This window comes from Lactuca sativa, chromosome 9, assembly GCF_002870075.4.
Source record: "Lactuca sativa cultivar Salinas chromosome 9, Lsat_Salinas_v11, whole genome shotgun sequence".
Taxonomy (NCBI): domain Eukaryota; kingdom Viridiplantae; phylum Streptophyta; class Magnoliopsida; order Asterales; family Asteraceae; genus Lactuca; species Lactuca sativa.
In genome coordinates, this window is record NC_056631.2 from 181,961,887 (window position 1) to 181,976,265 (window position 14,379).

Here is a 14,379-nt window from a genome sequence, read left to right on the forward strand (position 1 = left end):
CACTTTCTTCTACCGCATAGATATGAAGTATTTTCTATGAAGTACGTGCTAGGTGTTTATACAATGTTTATTTACTTGAGATAGATGTTGAAATAATGTTTTATACATGTTTTAAAAGATTTGAATTGTATATTTGTTTGCATCTATAAATATGTTGGGTAGAACATGGGTAGATGAAATAGTTGATGTGAGACGAAATAATAAGTATTTTTGAACTCAATGTGTTCATTAGGTATTTTTGAACTCTACGTGTTCACTTGGTGTTTGAACTCAATGTGTTCATTAGGTATTTTTGAACTCTACGTGTTCACTTGGTGTTTGAACCTAATGTGTTCATTAGTTATTTCCGAACTCTATGTGTTCACTTGGTATTTTTGGACTCAATGTGTTCATTAAGTATTTTTGAACTAGATGTGTTCACTTGGTGTTGTTGAACTGAGTGTGTGCACTAAGTGTTTTAGAACTAAGTATTCACCAGATGTTTTGAATTAATTGTTCACTAGGAGTGTTAGAACTAGGTGTTTGTTAAGTATGTTGAACTAAGTGTTTACCAATCGTAATTTGTGGACCTTGGCAGTGGTGGACTTTGTGTCAATTCCTTTGGTCAATCCTTAGGAATAAATGGATAAATGATAGTTGATTCTTAGGTTAAATCCTTAAGAAATAAAGGAGATACTGGGAATGAGTATTTGGGTTGATTGTTTGATAATTCAATATAATAAATGTATTATTGTGGGTTGAAAACCCTACATGCTCACCAGGCTCCCAAGCCTGACCTACTCAATTTTCTTTGCATTACAGGTAATGACACAAGAGTATAAATGGGTGGACTTGACAAGAGATTTTGGATTATAGATCAGTAGTTATAAATAACTGTTGTAAGGTCTATTTTATATTGTTTATGCTTTTGGTCTGTATCGGAACATGACATCCCGAATATTGTTAATTAATGAAAACGCATCTCTTGATGAAATGCTTTGATAAATTTTATTTTATCATATTTTGTTTTGGGAACAAATTCCGCAACCCTTTTAAATCAAAAGGATTTACTCTTAAATTATTATAAAAGCATAAATGAAACCGGTCTTTTCTGGCCGTGATTTTGGGGATGTCACATACGATATATGAGAAAAGTAGCTCATAAGACACATACAAACCAATATTCTATAGGAGTATTAGGCTGGAAAAATATGGCTTTAGCAACATTTAATAAATGTTAATGCTTCTTTTCAACTACAAAGATTTGTTCAAGTTATTGAACACAAGAAAACTAGTGTAATAACCCTTTTTTTATAGTAAAAATCAGTAAAATCCAATTCTTTTGCATTATCATATCTAAAACCTATTATTGTGGTGTTAAACAGAGTTTCAATCATGGCAAAGAAACATTACATTATCCTTTGAATCTTTGATTTTCGTTTCATCATATAAACCCAAGTGAATCATGTGTAGTCATCTATAATTGTGGCAAAATATTGATAACATTTGTAATCTTTCACATGATAGGGACCCAATACATCACAATGTCTAAACCCAAGAAGATCATTTGCAACATTGTGAGAAGAAGCAAAAGATAAATTTTTCTGTTTTACAAGAGGAAAAATTGAACAAACACTTTTATTCAATTCCTTAATTCAAACCAAAATACTCCTAACAGACGTTAACTTGTCATTAGATGGATGCCCGAATCATTTATACCAGCAATTGGTTGAAACAACATTCACTTGAACTTGTACTTCTTTCTATGTGTTTTCAAGTAAGTAAAGTCCATATTGGAATATAGCTATGCCAATAAACCTCTTGTTTTGTATATGCTTTAAACTTGCATGATTATGATAAAATTCTGACTTAACAATTTTAAACCTAGCTAGTTGTAAAGCTGAAACTAAATTTAACTCATATTTTGGTAGTAAAGAACATTCTGGAGAATTATATGTTCATTTATGTAAAGTTTCCCTATGCATTCAACCAAAATGACCATTTGATTTAGGGGATGAACAAGAGTATTTGAAATATTAAGTCTTTAAAGATTCTTCTATCATTGGAAATATATATGGTAGCATAATTATCTAATATCCAAAGACTAGAGTTGTAATGTCCACAATTACTAATTAGTGTGTAATGAATACTTGTATTTGTTACATAATCAAGTGTGACAACATTTACTGAAGCCAACTTCCCAATAATTATGGTAATAAGTTGTTGGAATTATTCATTTGTGAGATTGGTCAAGGTTAGTCCCTAAGTTCAAAAAACCTCACAGATGGTCCCTATGGTTTCAAAACTTTTAACTTATGGTCCTTTTCGCTAACTCCGTTAGGTTTTGACCGTTAAGTGAAGAGCATTTCTGTCTTTTCACTATTACATGGACCATTTTTTAAGTTTTGCGCTTACTTAAAAAAAAAAAAGAAAAAAAATTATTTAATATAGAAAAGGTCTCTCTCTCTCTCTCTCTCTCTCTCTCTCTCTCTCTCTCTCTCTCTCTCTGATTCCATTCGCATCTTCACTTGCTTCCTCGAACAATCAAAATCCAATTCATAAAATCTTTCATACTAATCCCATTTATTCCATCGACTTCTCAATCATGGCCATGGTGATAACTTAATATGCCATAAGATCAAGCTTTCGATCGTCAAACTTCATGGGTGTGGAGGGAAACAAACAGACGATCTTGAGCAATGATCAGAAGAACACCACAGATAAGAAATCAAACCCTAAACTAACTTTACTACCTCTAATCGCCCTAATTTTCTACGAAGTTTCCGGGGTTCCATTTGGTGTAGAAGATTCAGTCAAAGCTGCAGGCGGAGCTTTACTTTCATTACTAGGGTTATTAATTTTCCCCATTTTCTGGAGCATCCCAAAAGCACTAATCACAGCCGAACTCGCCACAAGCTTCCCTGAAAACGACGGTTATGTCATCTGGATATCATCGGCGTTCAGCCCTTTTTGGGGTTTCCAAGAAGGGTTTTGGAAATGGTTTACTGAGGTTATGGATAACGCACTTTACCCTGTATTATTTCTCGATTACTTGAAGCAATCACTCCTAATCTTCGATCAATTACACACTAGAATTCCAAACCTTTAGCAATTACTATCTTATTAACTCATCTGAACTACAGAGGTCTTCACATTTTCGGATTTTCTGCTGTTCTTCTTGCTTCTTTCTCACTACTTCCATTTGCAGTCATGGGTATTCTTTCAATCCCCAAAATCAGGCCTAAAAGATGGATAACTTTGGATTTCAAGAAAGTTCAATGGCGGGGTTACTTCAATAGCATGTTTTGGAACTTGAATTATTGGGATAAAGCAAGTACATTAGCTGGTGAAGTTGAAAATCCAAGTAGGACGTTTCCGAAAGCTTGATCTCAAGGCCCCAGGGACCGAAGGATGAGATTGTCTCTTGATGTAGCAAAGAGGTTCTTCAGGTTGCAAGATGTCACACCCCAAAACCACGAACGGTGGAAACGTTCAGGGGTGGAGGACGTCATGTACAGTATCACAACAGTGTAATATAATAAACAAGCAACAACATCATCCATTGCATTATAAGTAAAGTTTGAATACATGTGTGTTCTTTCATTGTAGTAAGACACCAAAATATACAATCAAAATAAAAGACGAGACTTGTCTGCTCCGTCTTCTTAAAACCTGGGCACCGTACCTGTCTACTGATGACCTGATAATACAAGTTATTTTGAAAGAGAGTATCAACTTTAAATCTGGTGAATTCATAAGTATTTAAGTGTCTTTGTCTTGCTTACCAAAAGCTGTTTTAAAAGTCATGTAAACCTTTAAATGAAAATGATGATGTAAGTATGAAAAGCCCTAGAAAATCCCTTATCTTCTATCAGTTTGAGATGTAGTCTTCTACCAAGACCCGAATGTTTTGTTATGACAATGTAGTCTTCTACCAAGACCCGAATGTTTTGTTAGTAAAATGATAGTTTTTCCTTTCTATTGACTAGTACTAAAAGTACTTAGTCTAACTCATCGTTTATGTGAAAGTATCACAAAATAAAGTAAACAGGAAAAAGTACTAATGTAAGTGTTATCCCGAGGTACTAGGGCGAACACGACGTATATAACTGTTATCCCGAGGTACTAGGGCTAACACAACCTATATAACCTAATGAACATCTGAAGATTGTCCAATTGTCCTCTGTAGCAGCAGCAGGGCGGAGGAAGGGTTAGTCCCTGTAAAGGTACTCCTAGTATAAGTAATAACCGTAGGCATCCGTAGATGTTCATCACCCACTGTTGCTAAAAGATGGGTTCCGAAATGGTTAGTCCCGTCCATATATCCCGAGGTACTAGGGATAGGGGCCCATCTAGGTATCCCGAGGTACTAGGGATAGGGTCCTGTCTAGATATCCCGAGGTACTAGGGATATGCAGAAAGATTTACACAGAAGGTACTAATAAATCATCCTCGCAGTTTGAGATACAAGTGTTCATGTTAATATACACAGTTAAGTGTATCTATGTAAAGGTACTCATGTAATGCGTTCATGTAAGCGTGTTCATGTATCATGTAAGTATATGTAAACATACTCATGTATCATGTAATAAAATGTAAATGTACTCATGTATCAGGTAATGTACTGGTATACAATCATGAATGAACTGACTCTCGTGTGATTCCTTGTAATAGGAATTATGTTTGATATCTCCAAATTATGCCTATGATAATTTACTGGAAGGTAATTGGTTGTTCAAGTAGGTTTATACACTCTTACTACTCAAGGGTGTGAGAAACTAAATGAAAGTTGTAAACTATAACATCAATACATATATAAGAATATAAGTGTACATGCATAGTTTAGTTCAAGAATGTAAAATGGTTTTGTAAGACATCTTATGGGTTTTGAACAATAATTAACAATGACTTGATGTCATTTTAATAAGCATTTCAAAGGTAAAACATTTGATAACAATGTGTTTTTAAGATTTAAAACCATTTCATGCATCACATTTTGTAGTATGTGAAATCTGTTAAATGACAAACACAGTTATAAAATACATATCAATGATATAATAACATGTTTGTTTCTACTTGTATTCCCCCCCCCCCCCCCCCCCTTTAAAGCATTTAAAATCATTTAAAACATTGATTAGGGGTATGAACTCACCTGTAGTTGGTGATTGGGATGAACTGAACGGTATAGGATTGCTAGGTGTCAAGCGAGGACTTGTACACACACTAAGATCCTAATGAACATATAATCACACATATATGCACTCAATTAGTCTCAAATCACTAATTGATAATTTTAAGACATCCTAGACATAATAAACACTTTATATAAGTGTTTTAAGCCCTAAGGATTGCATCTAAGCTATTGTGGGACAAGGTACTTGTGTTTAGGGTTCCAAAGGACCCCGTATATGAGTTTACTCCTCATATACTAACACACATGGAGTTTACGGTTGTAAACTCTTGAGTTTACAGCCGTAAACTCCCAACCATGGGTGTTTTGTGTGTTTTGAAGTTCCAAATGATTCCTAGAATTATTCCAACTTGGTGGTTAAATTCTTGGAAGGGTTTAAGGTCTAGAAACACTCCATTTAGGAGTTTACGGCCCTAAGGCCATTTCCTTTGGAGTTTACAGCCGTAAACTCCCTTGGAATGGTGTTCTTGTTGATTTCAAGCCTCAAGCATAGGTGGTATAAGTTCTAGGCTTTTATTCCAAGCATATGAAGACATTAGGCACACTTTGGTGCCCTTCTTTCATGTTTACGGCCCAAGAACAAAGTCTTGGCCGTAAACTCACTTTGATAAGTGATTTTGATGTGCTTAAGGCCTTAGATTAAATGGGAACAAGTCTAGATAAAAGTCCTAAGCTTTAGGTGCCTTAAAAGCACCATTTTGAGTTTGAAAAGGGAGTTTACGGCCTAAGAAACTCTTGGGCCGTGAACTCCCAAACTTGGGTGATTCTTGGTTGTTTTCTTGTCCCTAACACACATACATATGAGTCTAAGGCAGTTGCATAACACAAGGGTCGGTCTCGGCTTTGTTTCGGGAGTTTACCGCCCAAGAACACATTGGGGAGTAAACTCCTAGATCTAGTGATTTAGCCTTCTAAATCATGTTATAAACACATATAAAGCTTTCTAACATTACTAGAAAGAGGTACTCACGATTTGGGATAAAAACCCGAAGATCCGTGAGAGAGAAAATGGCTTTTCTCTAGTTGGAAATGTGAATAATGAATGAATTTGGTTCAGAATTCTATTTATAGTCCTGAGATATTTTTGGCAGAAAATATTTTTATTCCTGTAATGATCTCTAATATAATAGAGTGTTGGAATAACAGTGTTGCACAAAACCCTAGTGCACCCACTCTCCTGATATTTCCTAAAGTGTAAACCCTGAATTACTCAAACTTACGCGAAAAGTCTGAAAATTAATTGTGACTGCTATAACTTCTATTGAAGTGATATAGTTTGTACAGAATGGAAATTTTGGGTTGTCACACAAGATATGCTTGGGTTCGATAAGGCCAGCAATACTATCGATTGGTTGCTCATGAAATCAAAACCCGCTATTCAAGATCTACTTCCCCAGCAGTTAGACCGTACTTGCAGTCTCACTGGTCTGTCAAACAGCGGTTCTTCTGCATCAGAATGTGAACTTATGTCTGGAATTGATGATCAATCTATGGATTTTGATTGTTCGTGGAAGCAAGTGAAGATGCGAATGGAATCAGAAAGAGAGAGAGAGAGAGAGAGAGAGAGAGAGAGAGAGAGAGAGAAAGAGAGAGAGAGAGAGAGAGAGAGAGAGAGAAAGAGAGAAAGAGAGAGAGGGAGACCTTTTCTATATTAATTAATAATTTTTTTCTTTTTTTTTAAAATAAGGGCAAAACTTCAAAAATGGTCCTTGTAATAGTGAAAAGACAGAAATGCCCTTCACTTAACGGTCAAAAGCTAACGGAGTTAGCGAAAAGGACCATTTGTTAAAAGTTTTGAAACCACAGGGACCATCTGTGAGGTTTTTTGAACTTAGGGACTAAACTTGATATTTTCGGAAACCACAGGGACCATTTTTGAAGTTTTGTCTTATTATTATTAATATTTATTAATTTTATCATTTTTAATTACTTTTTCATTATTTTTCATTTTTATTTTTTATTTTTTATTACTAATTCTTTAGTTGCTATTAATTATTAATTAATCTCTTTAATTTTATATAATGATTTTTATTCGGGATAATGACTTAAAAGGGTAATATACTTTTCGATTTGTACACATTTAGTCACTGAGTTTTTTTTCCGTCCATATTTACCCCCTTCAACTTGTTAAACTGTACACATTTAGTCCATATGACCGACTACTCCAGGTTAGCCGATAAAAATGACTTAATAGGGTAATATATTTCTCACTTTGTACCAATTTAGTCCTTAATATTTTTGTACACATTTAGTCCTTAATATTTTTTTATTGCAAAGTAAGTCATTTTTGTTTTTGTTTTAATTCAGTATTTATGAATGATTTGTTTAGATTTTCTCACGACATCTTATGTGGGATAGGTTAAGGTGATCCTGCTATATGTTGTAGGCCAAGATACCTGGTGCGGGTTGGCTATAAGCTATAGGCATGGAGACTCGAGAAGAGCGGTTGGGTTAAAGCGGCATGCCAACAAACCCTGGGTATTCCAGTCTGATGACTGATTGGACCGGTTGCATGTTGGTGTTCCAGTCCGATGACTGATTGGGCCATTCCATTCTGATGAGTGTGGGTCCGTTATGGATGATAATATGTTTGTTGTATCGGGTAGTTTGGGGGAAACTTACTAAACTTTGTGTTTACCCAGTTGGTTATGTTTTCAGGTTCTATCGTTGGTCGTGGGAAGGAGAATGCATGACTATATACACTCATCAACAATATTGAGGATTCCACATTTCTTATATCACTCTGATTTTTTATAAATGTATTTTGGAATAAACGCTTTTTCTTAATAATGGATTTATAGTTAGGTGGTTTTGCCTTATTTAAAAATGAAAATTTTTTTCCGTTAAAACGAGACATTACACATAAATATCCACAGCCCAACACACTTCATCAATGATTGTCTCACGTAAGATGTCATGAGAAAAACCTAAATAAATCATTTATAAGTACTGAATGTGTACAAAAACAAAAATGACTTATTTTGAAACAAAAAAAATATTAAGGACTAAATGTGTATAAAAATATTAAGGACTAAATGTGTACAGAATGAGAAATATATTACCCTATTAAGTCATTTTTTTCGGCTAACCTAGAGTAACCGGTCATAAGGACTGAATGTGTACGGTTTAACAAGTTGAATGAGTAAATATAGACAAAAAAAAACTTAGTAACCAAATGTGTACAAATTAAAAAATATATTACTCTTTTAAGGCATTATCCCTTTTTATTCATTTAGTTCACTTATCTAACTTTAAAATTTTATCATAAATTTTATAATTATTCGTAGTATTTATTATTTTTTTTAAATAATTAAACGAAAAATAGGACGTTACATTGATGTTGAACTACACTTTAAAATTTGGGCATCCCGTAAACTTTCTTGACAATCCATTAGAAGCAGGCTTTAATACCACAACCACACTTTCCCCCTCCATTATTTTTGTTTCTTTGTATATGAATAGTATTACGGAAAGTTACGAAAACAAAGAAGAAAACAAAAAAATATTGAGACATGTCTTTAACACAGTGTTCTTAAAACAAAATTTTCATCTATCAGGTGTTTGTTTTGTAAGATACAACAGTTTGACGAGGTTCCTTAAGACAACTCGAGCATATAGTAGGTACGGATTAGATCTTTCCAACTGCAAGAAAAAGACAATAACAAAAGAGAGGATGAGAGTTTTTTCAATAACCTTTAATGATGTGGACTAACTATATTTATATAGCAAGCCATAACCACCACTTTAATGGTAGAATTAAACACCTAAATTGTAACTGAAATGATGTTTAATAGTATCATTAATACGAATTTAAATTTGACTCTTAATTAAAATGTGCAAAGAAATCTTTGCAAAAAGGTTGTTAAACTATTCTGGAATGTACTCTAGCAATTTACAATGGAAGTCTTTGTATTTATGTATCACACTTTCTTTCCGATCTCCCACTTGTCCCTGTCAAAAATACCCGTTACCTGAGTTACCCACCAGATTTTCGGGTAACGGGTAAATCGGGTCGGATAAATCGGGTATCGGGTTAATTTTTTCGGGTAAGTGGGTAACCCGAATTTTTTTTGGGTTGGGTAAAGGGTAAGTTGTTTGGGTTTCGGGTATACCCGATTACCCGAAATATATATAAGAAATAATGTCCCTTTATGAGTTTATCTAACCGACCCAATTCCCAAATCTCAATTTCCCTCGTTGAGGCTCGTTCTATTTTCCCCACGTCAAAAAATCCTCGTACCTCGTCCGCTCTTCGTTGGTATTCGTCACCAATAGACGACTATATTGAAGTAGAAGATGGGACGATTGGAATTGACAAGCCAATCAATGATCAAGTTCCACAAGAAAAATAGAAAAAAAATAAATAAAGAATTCAACCCAAGATCGAAAGTTTGGAAAAAATACTTGATATCTCAAATATTATTGAGTAAAAAATCTCAATGTTCAAAGTTTAGCACGACATACTTATTTCATTACATTTAATTTTAGGTGCCATTAAAAAATTAAAAAAAATTAAAAATTAAAAATCGGGTAATACCCGAATTACCTTACCCGACCCATTACCCGAATTACCCGAATTTAATTTGGGTAGGGTAACGGGTAATTTTTTTATATGAAAAACCCGAATTATCCGAAACCCGAAAATTTTACCCAATCAACACCCTTACTCCCACCGATATTTTTTCGGTTCTCCAACCCATGTGGGATGAACTAAAACTTATAAACTTTTTCCATTACTCTCACTTTAAGAATTCATTTCTCATTCATATTAAATCTGTTTTTAGACTTGTAATATATCAAAACGAAGATAGGAGAACACAAACATATAACCATTCATTCATTTTATTAACTGTTTAGAGTTCAAATTTCATGATCAAAAATACAAAAAGACTATTTTTATAAATTGGTTAAAACCAACTTCCCAACACTTTGGACGAATGTTTTTATGCTTGAAGTTGATAAACCAACCATTTGTATTTGGAGTAAAGAAAAGATGAGCCGGGGGATCAAAAGGCGGTTCCAAAGAGGTTCCGGTGGTAGCCGGTGATACCTTTTAAATTTTCTAACATATGGTAAAAATTTGAGAAATTTTCTTTATAAATATAATTATATATTAACTTGATTTTAAAAATTATATAATTACAATAATAATGTGATGTATTAAATAAAATATTTTACTAGGCTGTATACATTAAATACGCAAACTTTTAGTATCCTCTATTCAATTTTTAAGCTATATGTGTTTATTTATATGTTTAATCATTTATAGATAAAACATAATTCAAATTACGATCATTAAATTACTTGAAATTTAAACACTTCAGAATCAAATTCAAATGAGAAATCAAATAGATCTCAAATTGGAAACCTACAAATTTCAACTTTAGAAAGACATCCGGTTAAAAAAACATAATTCAAATTGGCTAATTCATACATAAATGGTATTGGTATGAGTTATGATACTATTTATTTATTTATTTATTATGCTAAGAGAAAACACATATAAAGTATAAGCTAATTTAACTGAGGATCATGAGTTCGACTCTTACATTATACATTATAAAAGTTATATAAGGAATGACTAAAAATGCCTTAATAAACTGATGATATATAATTACCTAAGCTTCTTATAAAATTGTTACAAAAATATGTGAAAGAGACTAAAAGGCATTAACCCAACTGATATTAATTTAGTTTCTTAAATAAAGTAGCAATGGTTTCAAAACTTACAACCGACAAGATGTGGATATTTTGACAATATAATACAAGATGTGCAGCAAAAATGGAAAAAAATGTTTGGTTGATGTGAAGACACAACTTCTTTGGAACGGGCCACACATGTCCCTTGAAAGGAAAAATAATAAGTTTAGACGGTTTGAGTAACACGTGACAAGCCTAAGCTCATCAAACAATTTTATTTAGTATTTTAATAAATAATTGATATATAAGTTATTATTAATTATTATATAATCTGCAAATAAAATGGCATGAAACCTCAAATATATTATTTTAGATTTCAAATTGTTTTTGGTTTAGTATAAAATAAGAACCTCATAGTGTAATTGCATAATTGATTCCCAAATTTTACAACCAGTTTGGTTTAGATATTCAAATATTTGAAATGAATTTATGAAAAAATCGAATTATTATTTTAAATTTCATATTGTTTTTGGTTTATAAAATAAGAAGCTAATAGTCTAATAAAATCGAATAACAATTATTTATTTATTTATTTATATTTTTTTGTTTTTAGTATACATCATTTGTTGTTTTTTATATGGAATAGAAAAAAATATCCAATAAAAATCTTAATATGTACTTTTTAAAAGTTCTTTTTATCTGTAAAATATATAAACTATAAGACGCCTTTTTTAGTAGTGGTTCACAAAATTTAATGCACAACTAAAAAAAATAATTTTGTATGTTTTATAAGTTTACTTAAATTCAAGTTATATATGTTTTAAAACTTTTCTACTTTTGTAAAACGAATTGTAAATCAGATTCAACTGAATTGTAATTTTGTTGGTTCGGATCAAATATCAATTTACTTTGCTTTATTTGGATCATTTTTAAGAAAAATTAAAATCAATTTAGATTTATTTGATTGAATCGGATCAAATCAATACATTAAAACGAACACCCTTAACTAATTTATTTGATTTTACTTATTTGTCCCTTTAATGATAAAATATAAACCTCTATTTGTAAATAAATCCTATAATTTTTACACTATCCATTTGTTGAAAAAGAGGAATGAAAGAAGGATTATGTCATATTGGTAGACATGTTGCCGGCATATGTCTTCTAAAGTCTCAATTATCATCCTATGGAATACACGGTTGTACAACAAAATAACAAATACTTAATGTCCAAACCTTTTGACTTAGCCAACTACCTTCACCCTTGCCTATATATATATATGATATCTACACAAATCTAACTCAAACATTCTACTAATACAATTTTCTGTTTGCACCAAATGGCTCGAGTACCCACATTGTGGTTCGTGACCATGATCATCATAATATGGTTTGCAATGTTGTTAGATGCAAGAAGACTATTGAATAGAGAGAACAATGATGATTTCGACCATGGTACTATTCTTGAAGGCAGTGTTAGCACAACCACACCTCAGCTAAGTGAAAGGCTCTTTGTTCTTCATTTAGCCAGTCTAGATCGGATTTTGCGGTCTGTTCCTAGTCCGGGTGTGGGTCATTAAACTCATACCAGAACAGCGTATAGCTTTTTGACCGGATAGTTTTTCACTTGTTCATTGTAGTTTGGAAGGTGATTGTCGAATGAGATATATATATATATCCCGTGAGTTTAGATTTTTGGGTTAGATATTATTTGTTAGCATAGTTTTCAAGGAAAGTTTTCATTTTTTTAATTGTTTGTAAAATTAGCTATATAGCAATATTTTTTTAAATACTTTTTCTTCATTTAAATCTATCTGTGGTGATATGTGGTTGAGTTGATTATCTTAAGCTGTCATAACTTGTTTAATTTATTTTGTATTAGGCATTTATATGTTATTATCGCTTTTGGTTATATATTTTTCTTCTAACGTGATAGATCGATAAGTTTAGTCTAGAAGGAAATGAAAACAATTGTCCATCTTGTATTCCTATATAGGATATGATATAAATAATTTATTTTTATGAATAATATAACGACCCTGCTTTATATCTGTTTTAGTTTTTATAAATTTGCTAAGCCCATAAAATCCAATCATGTTATCTAAGTGGGCCAATGAGTGGATGTACGAGTAAAGTATAAACCTGGGCCTAACTATCTAATTCGTCGTATCTTTATCAAGAAATAATATGTTTTATCTTCCTAATAAATAAATAAATAAATAAATATAGGCCAAATGGTATAAAAGCCTCGAGTTTGTCTAAAATGTTTGGTTTAACCCCTCGCCACAATTTAGGTCCAGAGAAACCGGGTAGTTGTCCAATTTGTGTCGCAGTAGCCCTTTAACCTGCAGACTCACTCATTTAATCGCTCGCTACTGGTCACCCTAACCATAGAGTCAAGATCAGGGCTCGTCGTCTTCAAGTGTGCTCCCATTTCAATTAAAGCTTCAGGACGTAGGATTTTCACGGAAGAAATTCATGACAACATCCCGATCGAATTCGAGCAACGTGCGATCTTCACCAGGTAGGGTTAGCGACAATATATGCCAGTGTGGCGAATTTTGCCCAATTCAGGTCGCGCACACACCTAAGAACTATGGCAGAAAGTACCGAGGTTGCCTAAAATTACAGGGATGATGACGAGGGTGTAGGTTCTTTAGGTGGCTCGATGAAGAGGATTACATGCCTTCAAAGTCCCAACTCACGGCCTCAAGGTCCCAACTGCACCTGCATGAGAATAGAAACAAATTAACAGTTCTAGTGTGTTTGATTACAGGACTTCTAATGGCAATATTTGTGTGTCTTATTGTAGTTATCATCAAGATGTAGTTCACAGGTTGGTATTAGGTCTGTAATAGTCTTTAGATGGTATGTATGTGTTGAAACCCCATTTTGTGATAATGAAGTTGGGTTTAGTGTCTTATATGCACCTGTATTTGATGGTAAGTTAAACAAAATATGATGTTAATATGAGAAATTTAACAGCAAAGTATGATTAAAATGAGACAGTTTGTGCTCTTATATGCACATGTATAGCCTGTGTATATGGTGCCAATTCAGCAACAAATTATATGCACTTGTATAGCATTGCATGTGTATATGGTACCAATTCAGCAACAAATAAACAAAAATTATGCACCAAAATGTAAACAAACTTGATTTAAATTAGAAAGGGGTGGAATTACGAACATGTGACCAAAAAAAGCACAAACATATATGCTAATGTATGTGGGTGGATTTACAAAATATACCAAAAATATTTATAACAAAAAGAGCTTTTTATGCCCATCTATACCTTCCCCAACACACCCCCACCAACCTAACTACCTATTCCAAAGTAACATGGTTTCTGGTTGATGCTCAACTGGTGCAGTGATGTCTTTCAATTCTAACTCTAGAAGATTTCTTGTCTCTTCCATTGTGTATCATGCTTTTAGATACGAAGTTATGTCATTAGCAGTCAGGTAAGTCTTTGTTACCACATCGTCATACTCTTTGACCTCATTAAACATAAAATTATTCTCCACAACTTCTTCAACCTGATCACCTAGTATACCATTTATCCCCATC

The 14,379-nt window shown here is 33.0% G+C and overlaps 1 protein-coding gene across 1 annotated transcript; it reads left to right on the top strand.

Annotated features, from left to right (window-relative positions):
• The first annotated feature begins 2,641 nt into the window (after window positions 1-2,641).
• On the top strand, window positions 2,642-3,366 carry LOC111909641 (probable polyamine transporter At3g19553). The gene is made up of 2 exons (XM_023905421.1): window positions 2,642-3,036; window positions 3,123-3,366. Exons 1-2 carry the CDS (start codon window positions 2,642-2,644, stop codon window positions 3,364-3,366), a joined length of 639 nt encoding a protein of 212 aa, XP_023761189.1.
• The last annotated feature ends 11,013 nt before the right edge of the window (window positions 3,367-14,379 follow it).